At 70.8% G+C, this 13563-nt stretch overlaps 1 protein-coding gene across 1 annotated transcript; it reads left to right on the top strand.

The window, feature by feature from the left end:
* The first annotated feature begins 4865 nt into the window (after nucleotides 1-4865).
* On the top strand, nucleotides 4866-12664 carry LFNG (LFNG O-fucosylpeptide 3-beta-N-acetylglucosaminyltransferase). The gene is made up of 8 exons (XM_054717052.1): nucleotides 4866-5343; nucleotides 9300-9348; nucleotides 9817-9916; nucleotides 10050-10203; nucleotides 10324-10409; nucleotides 10789-10954; nucleotides 11391-11476; nucleotides 11646-12664. Exons 1-8 carry the CDS (start codon nucleotides 4915-4917, stop codon nucleotides 11710-11712), a joined length of 1137 nt encoding a protein of 378 aa, XP_054573027.1. The 5' UTR covers nucleotides 4866-4914; the 3' UTR covers nucleotides 11713-12664.
* The last annotated feature ends 899 nt before the right edge of the window (nucleotides 12665-13563 follow it).

The following is a 13563-nucleotide window of genomic DNA, read 5'->3' as shown; positions in this document are numbered from 1 at the left end:
GGCCAGGCCTCTGCTCTGGGGGCTGCAAATCAAATTAGCCAGCCCCGCCCCGGGCCAGACGGCGCAGCCCCCAGGAGGAGGCGCAGCTGCTGGACTGTGGGGTCAAGGTCACGCCTTCTCCTCACCAACCCCCATGTCCAACCTGCAGGACCAGCAGTTTGAGGGGGAGCTGGGAGGCCTCCTCAGGGTGGGATCCGGGAATGTCACACCGCGTATGCGCACCTGCCGCGGACATCAGCCCTGCCACCCTCCACAGTCCTGCCCTCAGCCCACCACCAGGCCAGCTCAGAGCTCAGTGGGCAGCCCTCACCCTGAGACCCACCTGCCCCAGGGCTGGGTGTGAGAGAGAGGCAGGGGAGCACTCCTATATGTCCGTATCTCCACATCCCCCATCTGTCCATCCATCCATTCATCCATCTGTCCATCCATCCATTCATCCATCCATCCACCCATCTGTCCATTCATTCATCTATCCATCCGTCCATCCATCCATACATCCATTCACCCATCTATCCATCCATTTGTCCATCCATCCATCTGTCCATGCATCCATTCACCCATCTGTCCATCCATCCATCCTCCCATCTGTCCATGCATCCATTCACCCATCTGTCCATCCATCCATCCTCCCATCTGTCCATCCATTCATTCATCCATCTATCCATCCATCTGTCCATCCATTCATCCAACCATCCGTCCATGCCTCCATCCACCCATCTGTCCATCCATCCATCCATCCACCCATCTGTCCATCCATTCATCCATTCATCCATCCATCCACCCACCCACCCATCTGTCCATCTATTCATCCATCCGCCGTCCATCCATCCCCTTACTCATCTGTCCAACCAGTATTTATTGAGCATCTACTTGTGCCCAGCCTCGATAAAGAGCAGGAGGGGGCACTGCCCTCACCCTGAGCTCTGTTGGGGGTGGGGGACAGGCAGGAAATAGGCAGTTGCAAGCTCATGTGGTCAGTGCCAGGATGGGGGGAGCACAGGGGTCGGGAGGCCTTCCTGAAAGAGGTAGCCCTTGGCTGGCCTTCTTGGGTGTCCCCCAAAGCCTTGCTCCGCCACCTGACCGCTGACCACAGAGGCCCCGAGGTTCAGGGAAGAGGGCCCGGTCACCAGTGCTCATAGGTGCCTCACGCCTGCAGAGAGTGCCAGCTAGCCAGCCGGGGTGGGCAGGGTGGGGCAGGGCAGGCGCCAGCCATGTCCCTATTACGGAGTCAAGTACAATCCGAGACCCACGGAGAGAAGGGAACTGGCCCAAGACCACACAGAGCGGCTGGGGAGAGGGGTTCTGGGCGGAGCAGGCAGGCAGGCGGGGCGGGGCCGGGGCTCCACTCACAGCTGCTGGCCGTCTATTCTTCTCACGGGGCAGTGCCCACCCAGCTGCAGGAGTGGGACCAGCTGCTGCGGTCTGCGTGCCCCTCCTCCTGCCACAGGGCTTCTGTGCCACCCCCTCTCCATCTCTTAGGTCTGGGCTGGGCCCTCAGGGGCCACCGTGGCCGGGCTGTCACTGCCCCCGAGGAAGCCCGCAGGCCCCTGGCATCATCAAGGAGGCTCCAGGCTGCCAGTTCTCTGTGCCCCACAGAAACCTGGAGGGCAGGGTCTCCGTCGGTCAGAGGGGGCGTCATGAGGCCCCAGCACCCAGCTCTGCCCTCCTGCCACCACCTCGAGTGGACCTGGGGACCATGCTGCCCTCCCCGGCTCAGCTGCGGGCTGGGCGGAGGCTGTCCCAGGACGCTGAGCGGGACGGCCTCGGATGACTTCCTGCGAGTTAATGGGTCACCCATTATGTCTCCTGGATCTTCCCGGGGGAGACGGCCCAGGGGGAGACAGCCCAAGGCCCTGGGCGCCCGTGGAGAAGGGGCTTCCAGAGCCCCAGCGGGAAGTGGGCCTGAGCTCCATGGGGTTGCAGCCCCACGTCTGAGCCTGGCAGGGGCGCACAGCAGGGTCCCCCGGGCCTCGCTGGTCATGTGGCCGCCTTTCCTCAGCCTCCTCTCCACCCCACCTCAATGGGCTGGTCTCAGCCACCTGGCTGCCCGGAGCCCCACGCCGGGGCTGGGAGAGGGGCCGTGCTGAGCGGAGGTCAGCTGCCTGGGGCACATGGACCCGTGTCCCTGGGCCAGGGCGCAGGCAGCCTGCGAAATGGACAGCGTGTCCCCTCGTGCTGGGGCCGGGGAAACAGACCGTCCCGGTTCCGGGTCACAACTGAAAAGCCCATCCGGGCTGGAGGGCACGCCGTCTGCCCCGAGGCCCGCAGCCCGGCCGGTCCGAGGCTGTGCCCGAGCAGGGCCCCCTCCCCCCTCCCCCACCCCACCCCTCCCTGAGCACCTTAAGGCCCCCAGGGGCTTCCTGGCAACCTGATCAACACTCCCTGACCCCCCATTTCCGGTCCTGAGCCCAGAGGCCACCCCCCACATCCACCTCCGCGTTCTTTGGCCCAGGGGGTCCCTGGAGGGAGCCTTGGATCTCGGATGAGGGTCGGGCAGGGGGGCGCCTCAGGCTGGGGCTGAGCCTGGGGAGGGGAGGGGTGGCTGCCCTGGCCACCCCCCTACAGTGTTCAGACTCAAGGAGTCACCACGAAATTCCATTCTCCTGACAGCAAAGAAATTGAATCACCCCGCCAAAGCCCACGGCCCCACATAATGCTGTAGGCTTTGTCCTGCTGTTCCCAGACAGGCCGCCGCGCCGGGACCCCCTCCCACACGCCGGCACAGCAGTCCTTCCCCAGCCTCACCAAGCCGTCCACGCAATGGGCACATTGCTCCTGCTGTCCCGCGTACCAGAGGGCTGGGCGGCCTGAGCCGGGTGCTCTGCGGCTGGCTCCAGGGCCCCGTTGGGCGGGAGATGGGGCGGGAGGCTGTCTGCTGTCCCTCCTGCCTCTGGCAGATGCTCAGACCTCGTGGGTACCACTCATTGCGGGTGCTGCTGACCTCGGTCCCAGGAACGGGGCACAGCTCCTGCAAAGGTTTGGGGCTCATCGGTGTGCGGGCTGAAGGAGAATGAGGAGGGAAGGCAGCAATCAGCCAGAAACGGGCTGGGCCAGGTCAGGCGCACGGACACAGGCCAGGACGGAACTGAGGCCGGGCAGCCTGGGGGGTTTGACTGCACGTGGGGCGCACAGTTAGAGCGGAGTGGCTGGCTCTGCGTGGAGGCAGGTAGACCAGGTGGACTGGGGACACGGAGATGGGGTTTCAGGACTGCCCCAGAGGTCCAGGGGAGAGGAGGCGGCAAGGGAGGAGGCTCTGTCTCAAAAGAGCCCAGAGTTGGACTAGACGGGAGTTGGGGGGCTGGTGGGGCGAGGGCCATGCAGCACAGACACCCTCAGAGGCTGGGGCTGTTTGGGGGAGACCCGCCCAGGCATTGGGTCCTTCCTGCCCACTCCCACCGCTCCAGCTGCCTGGCGGCCCCAGGGCTGGGCTTGGCTGGTGAGGGAGGGGTTTATGGCCGGAGGCGACACCGCGGGAGACTTGTCACTTGGGCACAGCCCGCACCATCTGCTCGGGCATCTGCCTGCCTGAGGTGCCTGCTAATTACCTGGGGCGGCAGGAAGAGGCCTGGGAACCTCCATCCCCCACCCCACCCACGACAGGGCCGGGCCCTGACGGCAAATGGGCGCAGCCCCCTGCGCAGAGGCCGAGTTCTCCCCTCGCGGAGCGCCTGCCCGGCAGCAGGCCTGTCCTCGCGGTGGACATGCAGGTGGAGGGATGTGCCAACGACTAGCGACGCCACCGCAGACAGACAGGGACGGCGGGGAGAGAAGGGGCCAGTGGGCAGTGAGCGCGGGGTGGGGGCGACCAGGGGCCCTTGGTGGTCCCGGAGCAGCAGCGGGAGGGGAAGGAGGCGCAACCGAGCGGAGAGCCGCCCCCAGCCGCGCTTCCGGACTGTGTTGCGGGCCGGGAGGGGGGATCGGATCCCCATCCCACGCTGGGGGGCCGCTGGCCACTTCCGGGCCCCTCACCCCTCACCCGCCACCCGGCCTGCAGGCGCACATTCCTGCCGCCCCTGCTCGTGCGGTGGGCCGGCCGGCCCGTGGGAAGGGCCGGGTGCCGCCCCGCCGTGTGCCGGGGGCGGGGCACAGCTGGGCCACATCTGGCCCGGCCTGGAGGGACCAAACGGGACAGAAGGCCGCCTTTCATCCCGTGCGGGCGGGCGGCCTTGTGTCTCCTCGCCATGGGGCGCCGGAGGGCTCCGGGACCCGTCCCCCGTTTGGCTGGGAATCCAGGAAATGGGCGCCGAGGCCGAGGGGGAATGGGTGCAGGTGCGCGGTCACGGGACCTTCGCGCCCCGCCCCACCTGCGGCTCAGGTGGCCGAGCCCTTCCCGGCTCTGACCACAGCTGCGCCGGCCCGGCCCTCGGTCCAGCCGGGCGCCGCCCCAGCGCCTGGGCCCGCGCGGCCCGCGGGGAGGAAGCCGGACCCGGGGAGGGAAGCGCCCAGCGAGGAAGCAGGGCGGCCCTTCTGGGACCTGGAGCCGAGGCCCCATCCCAGAATCCGGGTCCGCGGGCCGAGGCGCACCCCGCGGGCGCTGGCCAGCCCGGGTTTCCCCTTCAGGGCCCCAGAGACCGGAGGGCTCCGAGCCCCGCGCTCCGGGCTGCCCGCCGAGAGCCCCCGGGAGGGGCGGGGCGTGCACCGGAGCGCAGAGGCGGGGCTGGGGCGCCCTCCGCGCGGTTCCCAGACCCCCGCCGCGGCCCCACGTGGGCGCGGCAGGGTCCGGGGGCCATTCGCGCGAGGCCCCGCCCCGGGAGCCAGTGAGCGCGTGGCGAGGGCGTGGCCTCGCGGAAGGCCCGCCCCGGGGGCGGGGCCAGGCCGGAGGCTTTAAGGGCGCGGGGCGCGGGCGGGGCGCCGCAGGACGCGCTGCGGGACCCGGGCGCTCGGCGCGGTGTGTGGGGCGGCGCGCACCCCACGATGCTCAAGCGCTGCGGCCGCCGCCTGCTGCTGGCCCTGGCGGGAGCGCTGCTCGCCTGCCTGCTGGTGCTCACGGCCGACCCCCCGCCGCCCCCGCCGCCCGCCGAGCGCGGCCGGCGCGCGCTGCGCAGCCTGGCGGGCCCCGCGGGGGCGGCCCCGGCGCCGGGGCTGGAGGCGGCGGCGGCGCCCGGGGCGCTGGCCCGCGAGGTGCACAGCCTGTCCGAGTACTTCAGCCGGCTCACCCGCGCGCGCAGGGACGCGGGCCCGCCGCCCGGGGGCGCCGCCCGTCCCGCCGACGGCCACCCGCGGCCCCAGGCGGAGCCGCTCGCGCCCCACGACGTGTTCATCGCCGTGAAGACCACCAAGAAGTTCCACCGCGCGCGCCTCGACCTGCTGCTGGAGACCTGGATCTCGCGCCACAAGGAGATGGTGAGCCCCGCGCCTGGGGACGTGTGCGGGCCGCCCCGCCGGTCCAGCCCCTGCCCGCCCCGTCTGCCTGGCGGCACCGCTCTCCCGGGCCGCGGCACCCCACCCGCGGCCGACCCCCGGAGCCCAGGGTGCCGCGCAGACCCTGCACCCGCCGCCAGGGCTGGCGCTTGGTGCCCTGGGATGCTCTTGCCCCCGGACATTGGGGTGCATTCCCAGGGCGTTACTGTCCCCAGATGCTGCCTGGGGCATCCACCCTGGGCCCCACTTTCCTGGGGAGACACTTTTCTTAGAGGTGGAGTGGGGGACCTCCTGGGCACGGGGCAGGTCTCCCCTCCCCGGGCTGTTGCTATGGGATGGGGGGCAAGTCACTCCTGAGGATAACGAGCGGGTGGTGTGGCGCCCCGGGGAGTCCATCTCTGAAGAAGGAGCCCTGGGTTTGGGGGTGCTGAGACCCCCTCCGCTGTGCAGGAGCCTGGAGCTGGGCCCGTGTTTAATGCTCCACACCGAACACCCACTTCCTACACACGCTGACACGCCCCACGCTGGAAACCTGCCTCCAGGCTGCAGAAGGCGGGCGGGCGGGCGGGGGCAGCCGGGGGGGGCCCAGGCAGGGGACTGGCTGGGCATTTGGGGTGAGGGCGAGGGGTCCTTGGCCGGGGTGGGGCTCAGAGAACACCCCTCGCTCTTCGTCCCTGCCTCAGCCCTCCAGGCCCAAGGCTCTCCGGCCCCTGAGTCCAGCTTTGGGTCGGGGCCTGCTGAGGTCATGACAAGCGCGAGGGGCCAGGGTCTTGTCCGGTCCCGGCCTGGGGGGGGGCCTGGGGAGCCCGCGGCCGCTCCTGGGAACACAGCGTCTTTCCCAGAGGCGCCGCGGCCGCGGGAGGGGGCTGCGGGCGGCGGGCGCGGGTTTTGTCTGGCGGCTGGGCCGTTAGGATTCCCAGCGCGGGGCGGCTCTCACGCCGGCCGCTTGGGCAAGGTAACAAAGCCCCTTTCTCAGCGAGGACGGCCCGGCCTCTTGTGTGCCGCTCTGCCTCCATGGGAACCGCCGCGCTGGCCACTCAGGTTGCCTGGCGATGAGGGTCCCGGCCCCCCCATGGCTCTGACTGACAGTCCTGGCCGGGCTGCGTCCCTGAGCCCGCCCCTCCCCGCGCCGCCTCCTGCTGTGTGACCTCTGGCCCCCTGCTCAGCCTCTCTGGGCTGCCGCCAGCCCTCAGCGCCTCCGTCGTGGACGTCGGGCGCTCTCTGCACCGGAAGGGTCTCGGGTTCCCGTCCCAGCAGAGCTGAGGGATCTTGGGCCAGAGCCTCGCCGAGCCTCAGTCTCCTCGTCCCTGAAATGGGAAGCCTCGCCTTCCAGGGCTTTGTTAGAGAGGCAGGCCGCCTGGGCACCGACCCAGCGGGCTCTCAGAGGCAGGGAGGGGGCGCACGCCCACCCAGATGTCGGGCTGCGCTTCCATCCTGCCGCTGACCCCACCCAGGAAGGGCCCGACCTGCCCCCTGGCATCAGTTCCTGTCAGCAGAGGGTCGGCCTCTGCCCGGGCAGGGTGACTCAGACCCTGGCTGAGGGGGAGAAGGGAGGAAGTCAGGGCTGCGGTGGGGGAAACCCCAAGAGGGTGTGTGAGTCTGAGAGTGGGCAGCTGACCCACGTGAGGGGCAGGGGGACTTCCTGGAGGAGGTGCCCTTTGAGCGGACCGAGCGGAAGTGCCCAGAAAGGGCCGTCCAGGCACCATAAGCACAAGCACGGCGGGTGTGAGAACCGCCCAGCAATGGCAGTGACGGGTGCGGGGGGGGGGGGGTGTCCAGGCAGCAGGGGCCACACGGTGCCGGGCCTTGCCGTCCAGGGTGAGGGGCTGGGCCTTTGGCCCACAGGGTCCTCGCTCGCTCCTCCCAGGAGTGGGCCTGCGCGGCGGTGGCAGCGGCCACAATGGTGGGGGAGAGCCTGGCATCCTGTGTTTCTTTGAATCGCGGCTCCAGGAACAATGCCGCTTCCTGTGGGCGCCCCCCCTGCCGCCTGCTCTTCCTCCTCCTGCCCGGCGGCGGCGGCGGCGAAGTGGGGAGGGGGCCCGGCGTGTCTCGCCAGGTCCCTGGAAAGCAAGGCCGGCTGGACTAGCACCTCCTCTGCCCCAGGGTGTGCCCCGGGCTGGGGCACCCCTCTCTGGCCTCCGTTCCCGCCTGTGCCCTCGGGTAGCCATGGTGCCCCCCTCGGAGGGCGCTCTGCTCCGGGCACATGAGCTCTGGTCGTGCCCGTTGTGTTGAGCGGGAAACGGCCTCTGAGCGGAGGGGGAGGCCAGCGCCCGTCCCTCCGCCGGCTGCTCTGATGTGGGGAGACGGGAGGCCCCTACCCGCCCAGCCCCGCCCTCCAGTGCTCTCCCAGCAGCAGGCCGGCTCTCCCCACAAAGGTGACTTTAATCTCCGTAGCCTCGGGCCCGGTTTTCAGGGCACCGGCAAGCGCGGGAGACCAGGCCCCGCTTGATCTCATTAAGAAAGCATTTTCCTTTTAATCCAGCGCAGGGGCGTCTGCACGGGCCGGCCCAGCCTCCCACGGCATTCCTGGCCGAGATGCCGGGGAGCAGGCGGGGGGCTGGTGCGTGTCTGTGCGTGCGGGCCGCCCCGGGGCGTCTGCTGGGCTCCGTGAGGAGGGCTGTGTGTGTGGAGAGGCTGTGGATGCAGCCAGCCGGCGCCCCCTTAGCGCTAACCCTGTGGTCCCCAGCTTGTGGCCACGGGGTCTGGGGTTGGGGGAGGAGCTGGGCCGCCCAGGTGCAGGTGGGCCCCCCAGGTGGGCCCCTGGGTGTGCACGGTGGGCCAGGCCTGCGCATGCCAGATCCTCCCCGGGACCCGTTGGTACACAGAAGGCAACCGGGGCCCGGCGGGCATGGAGGTGGGGGGTCCCCTGCTGCCTGCGCTCCGAGCAGCCCCCCTGGGCCCGGGCTCCGCACGCAGCCAGGCTGGGTGCACCCGCGGCACGCGCTGGGCGGGCGGGCGGAGGAGGGAACATTCCTCCGTGTGCCGACCGGCCCGGGCGGGCGCCGGCAGCTCCGGCCCCGCCCCGTCGCCCCCACCCCCTCGGAGGCTCCATCCTGGCAGGGGGCTGTCCCGCTGGCACAGGTGAGCCCTTGATGTGGCTCGGCCCGGCCTGTCTCCAGAGCGGGATGCTGGGCGGCGTGGGGGGGAGGGACGCAGGTCGGCAGGCTGGGGCGCGTGCGGCTTGCCGCCTCCTCCCTACGAACCGTCTGTGTCTCCAGAGGAGGTGACCTGCCCGCAGGTCCCACGGCCAGGGATGTGTGCCCGCCCCTCCCCCAGGCCCGAGGCCCAGCCTGAGGGCTGCGCCCCTGCCCGCCGGACCTCGCGCCCAGCCCGGCCGCTTAACCAGGCCAGCTGTATGGTAATGGGCAGTGCGGCCACTCTCGCTTAACGCGGCCGAGTTAAGGCCGGCCCGCGCCCCGCCCCGCGCCCGCGCCCGCGGCGGGACAAAGCGGCGGACAATGCGGTGACTCATCCTCCCGGACCCTTTGTCCGCGGGACTTGGCAGCTGCCCAGCAGAGGCCTTTGTCCTCGACTGATTGAGACTTGGCTTCGCAAAGCCAGCTCCTCCGCCCGCCCCCCCCCGCCCCCCCGCCCTCCCCCCCCCCCCCCCCCGGCGGGCGCTGTGTCAATAAGGGTGTGTGCCCGCCAGGTGCGCTGGAGCCGGTTACCTGGCGGCTGGGCGGGGCGCCCCGCCCGGCTCGTGCCTGCACAGCTGCCGGGTGACCTTGGGCCCAGCTGTCGACATGGGGGTGGGGGTGGGGTCTGCAGACACCCCAGCCCTCCTTCCACTCGGGCAGTGCACGTGGGGAAACCGAGGCCCGGAGCAGGGTGGGGAGTGGGCGTGACAGCCACGGCCACTGAGACCCCGTGTGCCCAGCCCTGCCCCTGCCGGGGTCGGGGACACCGGGCGCCCGTTCAAGGCCCATTTCTCCTTCCAGACGTTCATTTTCACCGACGGGGAGGACGAGGCCCTGGCCCGGCGCGTGGGTGAGCCTGAACCTGGGGGCACGGGGGCTCCACTCCCAGAGGGGACCGTCCCCCACCCTCCTCCCCTCCCAGAGGTCGCGAGGCCAGGAGCAGTTTACTCAACTGGTTTGCCCAGCGCCCCGCCCCACCACTCGCCCCCCCAATTCTCATGCAGATGAGGCCCTTTCAGCTCCCGGCCCTTTGAGAACAGGTGGCCGGTGCTGGGAAAACGCCGCCTGAATGGGCAGGGGCGGGGCTGCCGCGGCCAGGCAGGGCTGGGGGAGGGGGAGGGGCGGTCGCCAGGCCTGGGTCCCGCACGGGGAGGGGCTGAGCGGGGAACCCACGCGGGCGCAGCTTACCGGAGCCCAAGGCGCCCCGGGACAGACAGCCACCCGCCCACCCTGTCCGCCCTCAGGCGCCGGGCCACCGCGGGCCGGGCTGTCCGCCGGAGCCCGCTCGCCCGCCCTGCAGCCCTCCCCTCGTCCACAGGCAACGTGATCAACACCAACTGCTCGGCCGCCCACAGCCGCCAGGCCCTGTCCTGCAAGATGGCGGTGGAGTACGACCACTTCCTCGCATCCGGGAGGAAGTGAGTGCGGGCCTCTGGCGGGGCCCCAGGCACCCCCCCCCCCCCGCCCGGCCCCTCCCCCGGCAGCTCCCCCCCTGCACAGCCTGGAAACCCCCCCCCTCCCTGACGGCCTGCCCCACCCGCCCGCCCTCAGGTGGTTCTGCCACGTGGACGACGACAACTACGTGAACGTGCGGGCGCTGCTGCGCCTGCTGGCCGGCTACCCGCACTCCCAGGACGTGTACATCGGCAAGCCCAGCCTGGACCGGCCCATCCAGGCCACCGAGAGGGTCAGCGAGAACAAGATGGTGAGCGGCCAGTCCGGACTCGCCGAGGGGGGCGAGGGGGGCGAGGGGGAGGCTGCGGGTCCCTGCAGCCCGGGGCAGGGTCTCACCACGCGCCCCCCCCCCCCCCCCCCCGTCCTGCAGCGCCCTGTCCACTTCTGGTTTGCCACGGGCGGCGCGGGCTTCTGCATCAGCCGAGGGCTGGCCCTGAAGATGAGCCCGTGGGCCAGGTGAGTGCCTCGGGCACAGGCCAGGCTGCCCAGGTCCTGAGCCCCCCCCCCCCCCCCCCAATGCGGGCCTGGCTTGGGTCATCGTCCCAGCAGCAGGTGTCCCAACCCCACGGGCACAGGCAGGTTGAGGCGAGGTTCCCCCCACTTCTCACCTCTGCCAGCAGGCACCAGGGAGCTACACCCAGGGCAGGGGCCGTGGGCAAGACGCCGTGCCGCGCCGGCAGCTCCCGCTCGGAGCCCGCAGGCTGGCCCCACGGTGGGGGGGGGCTCAGGGAGGGGGAGAGGCTGGCAGGCAGGCAGCCCGGGGGCTTGTCCACCTCCCCCCGGAGCCCCTGGGCGGCGGGCCCCCCTCAGCTCACAGGCGGCCTTCCTGCCGCAGCGGGGGCCACTTCGTGAGCACGGCCGAGCGCATCCGGCTGCCGGACGACTGCACGGTGGGCTACATCGTGGAGGCGCTGCTGGGCGTGCGCCTCATCCGCAGCGGCCTCTTCCACTCGCACCTGGAGAACCTGCAGCAGGTGCCCGCCGCGGAGCTGCACGAGCAGGTACCGGGGCCGGGCGGCGGGGCGTGAGGAGGGGCCCCTCACAGGGAGGCCCGGAGGGCCCTGCTGGCTGCCACCCAGACCCCCGGGTCACCCCCGGCAGGCCCCACGCAGACCCCCTGTCCACTCTCCCCGTGTTTGTCTTCAGCCCGACACCCCACTCCGGGCCTTTCGGGCCTTGTCCTGCACGCGGGGTCTCCCCTCGCTCACAGCACTCGGCCCTCATTCCTGGGGTGCGCAGAGCGGGGGCTCCCCTCGCTCACAGCGCCTCGGCCCTCATTCCTGGGGTGCGCAGAGCGGGGGCTCCACCTGGCTCATCCCCTTCCTTCTTGGCCCGAGGCGGGCAGCAGGCTAGGCCGTCTCCTGGTCAGGGCCACGTGGCCAGCCCGGGGCCAAGGCGGGGTGTCCCCGCCCGCACTACCCCGCCCTCTCCCCGCAGGTCACGCTGAGCTACGGCACGTTCGAGAACAAGCGGAACGCCGTCCACATTAAGGGCCCCTTCTCCGTGGAGGCCGACCCTTCCAGGTGGGGAGACCGAGGCCGGTGGGGCGAGGCTGACCTCGAGTCCCCGGGGGCTCCGGGGGAGGCGGGCTGGACCTCAAGTGCCCCAGGCCCCCTGCTAGGGCACAGGGGGCCCCTGGTGCTGTGGGACCCCCACCCCACGCAGACCAGCCCCCCCACTCTGTCCCCGCAGGTTCCGCTCCATCCACTGCCGCCTGTACCCCGACACACCCTGGTGTCCCCGCACCGCCGTCTTCTAGCAGCCGCGGCTGAGACCCCGTCCCCGGGCGCCCTGGTACCCAAAGGGCCCGGGGACCCCTGTTGGGCCGCCCTGGCCTCGGCGTTTGAGGCGGCGAGGGCTGTGCCTCCGTGAGTGTGCGTGTGCCCACTGGTCGCAGGCTGCTGGCAGCTCTGCTCTGCTCGGCGAAGGAGCGGCACCCGTGCCCCAGCCGGCCCCGCGCCCCGAGGGCCAGGGGCTCCTAGCCCAGGCCGGGGGGAGTGGGCCGGCAGCGGCCACGGTGAGGGCGGTCCTGTGTGGCTCTGGGGGGGGTCCATTGGGCAGAAAGGGGGCAGGGCTGCCCTGCCCGGCGGAGGCCCTGTGCCCGGGCACCTGTCCCGGAGCCCCCAGGACAACGGAGCCCTGGACGGAAGCTGGGTTTTAGGGGACAGTGGCCTGGTCCCCTCCCCCCACTGAGCTCTGGCCCTGCCCAGCAGCCTGTGAAGCCCCGTGGCCGTGGGGCCCCCCGCCCCGAGCCCCCTCAGAGGTCTTGCCTTTGTCTCCCGGATTGGGGGGCAGAGCTGAGCGTATCTCCTCTCCCAAGTAGAGGCCCGTCGCCCACAGTGGGCGGTTCTGTAAATGTTGTGACAGTATTTTTTACTGTGCTTGTTTCTAACGGGGGGGCTGTAAAAAGTGGGGTGTCCTTGTCTTGTTCTCGGGGAACGGGGGAGGGTGTGATCTTGTCGTTTCTGTGGATCAGAAAGAGCAGAAGCCACACTCGGGGTCGTCTCTGTGGTCGAAGCTGGAAGCATCCGAGTTTTATGTCCGGCGCTGACCTCCCGTCGGCCCCGGGCGCACCTGGCCGCGGGTTCTGTCTTCCGCTTTTCTTCCTGCAACGACGCAGCTAGGAAGGCGGACAATGAGGGACCGTTCTCAGGGAATCGCAGTGTGGTTGCTATGGTGACGTCCTTGCTGTGAATAAAGGTGCCTCTCGGGCAGTGCTCTGGGGTCCTGTCACTCGCCCTTCGCGCTCGCAGGGGGGAGGCGAGGAGAGAAGGGACTCGCCGGGGCCTGGACCTGCCTTCACAGCCACCACAGAGGCCACCGCCTGGCCACGCTTTGCAGATGGGGAAGCTGAGGCTTGGAGCGGGCGATGCCCAGGGCCAGGCAGCTGGGTGGTGAAGGCTCGAACCCCGAGGCCAAGCTGGCCCCAGACCCTGGCCTCCCGGTCTGGTCTCTGGGCAGGCTGCATTCCAGCGCACCCCGATGACGCACCCCGATGACGGGTCCCTGCTGGAGGGGCGGTCCCGGCTGGAGGGGTGCTGAGCCGCTGGCTGGGGCATCCCCTGCCCCCGCCCCCGGGCAGCCCTCACTTCCTCAGCCTCCCTGGGGCTCCAGGTTCCCGCCTCCACTCTGCTCGGAGCTCAGCCTGAGCAACACCTCAGAAAGGAACTAGTGCCCCCCCCCCCCCCCCCCGCCCGCAACCACTGGGGGCAGAATGCCAGCCCCGTCCCGCCGGCCACAGGCTCAGCCCCATCGCTGCCCTGGCTGGTGGCTGCCTGGCTGTGGGCGCCTGGCGGGGGCTGACCCCACCTTGCCGTGGACAGGCCTGAGTCGGCATCGCGTGGCCTCCAGAGGCCTTGGCGTGACGGGGACGGGGAGGGAAGGGGAAGGCGTGCCCCTCGCCGTCACACGGTGACCCCTGTGGCCCTGGGCACCCGGGCGCACCCGGTCGGGGAGCAGCACGTCTCGTGGGATGGTGAGGGGAAGTGACAGCAGCTGCCGAGTGCGGGCCGAGGCCACGGCCTCCCTCCTGCCCGGGTGAGTCAGACCAGGGCTCCTCTGGCAGCTGGCATCGTCCCCACAGAGCTGGCAGGGCCTGGGCACAGGTGAG

Source organism: Eptesicus fuscus, chromosome 6 (genome assembly GCF_027574615.1).
Source record: "Eptesicus fuscus isolate TK198812 chromosome 6, DD_ASM_mEF_20220401, whole genome shotgun sequence".
NCBI lineage: Eukaryota > Metazoa > Chordata > Mammalia > Chiroptera > Vespertilionidae > Eptesicus > Eptesicus fuscus.
This window is presented reverse-complemented; position numbering and strand designations above follow the sequence as displayed.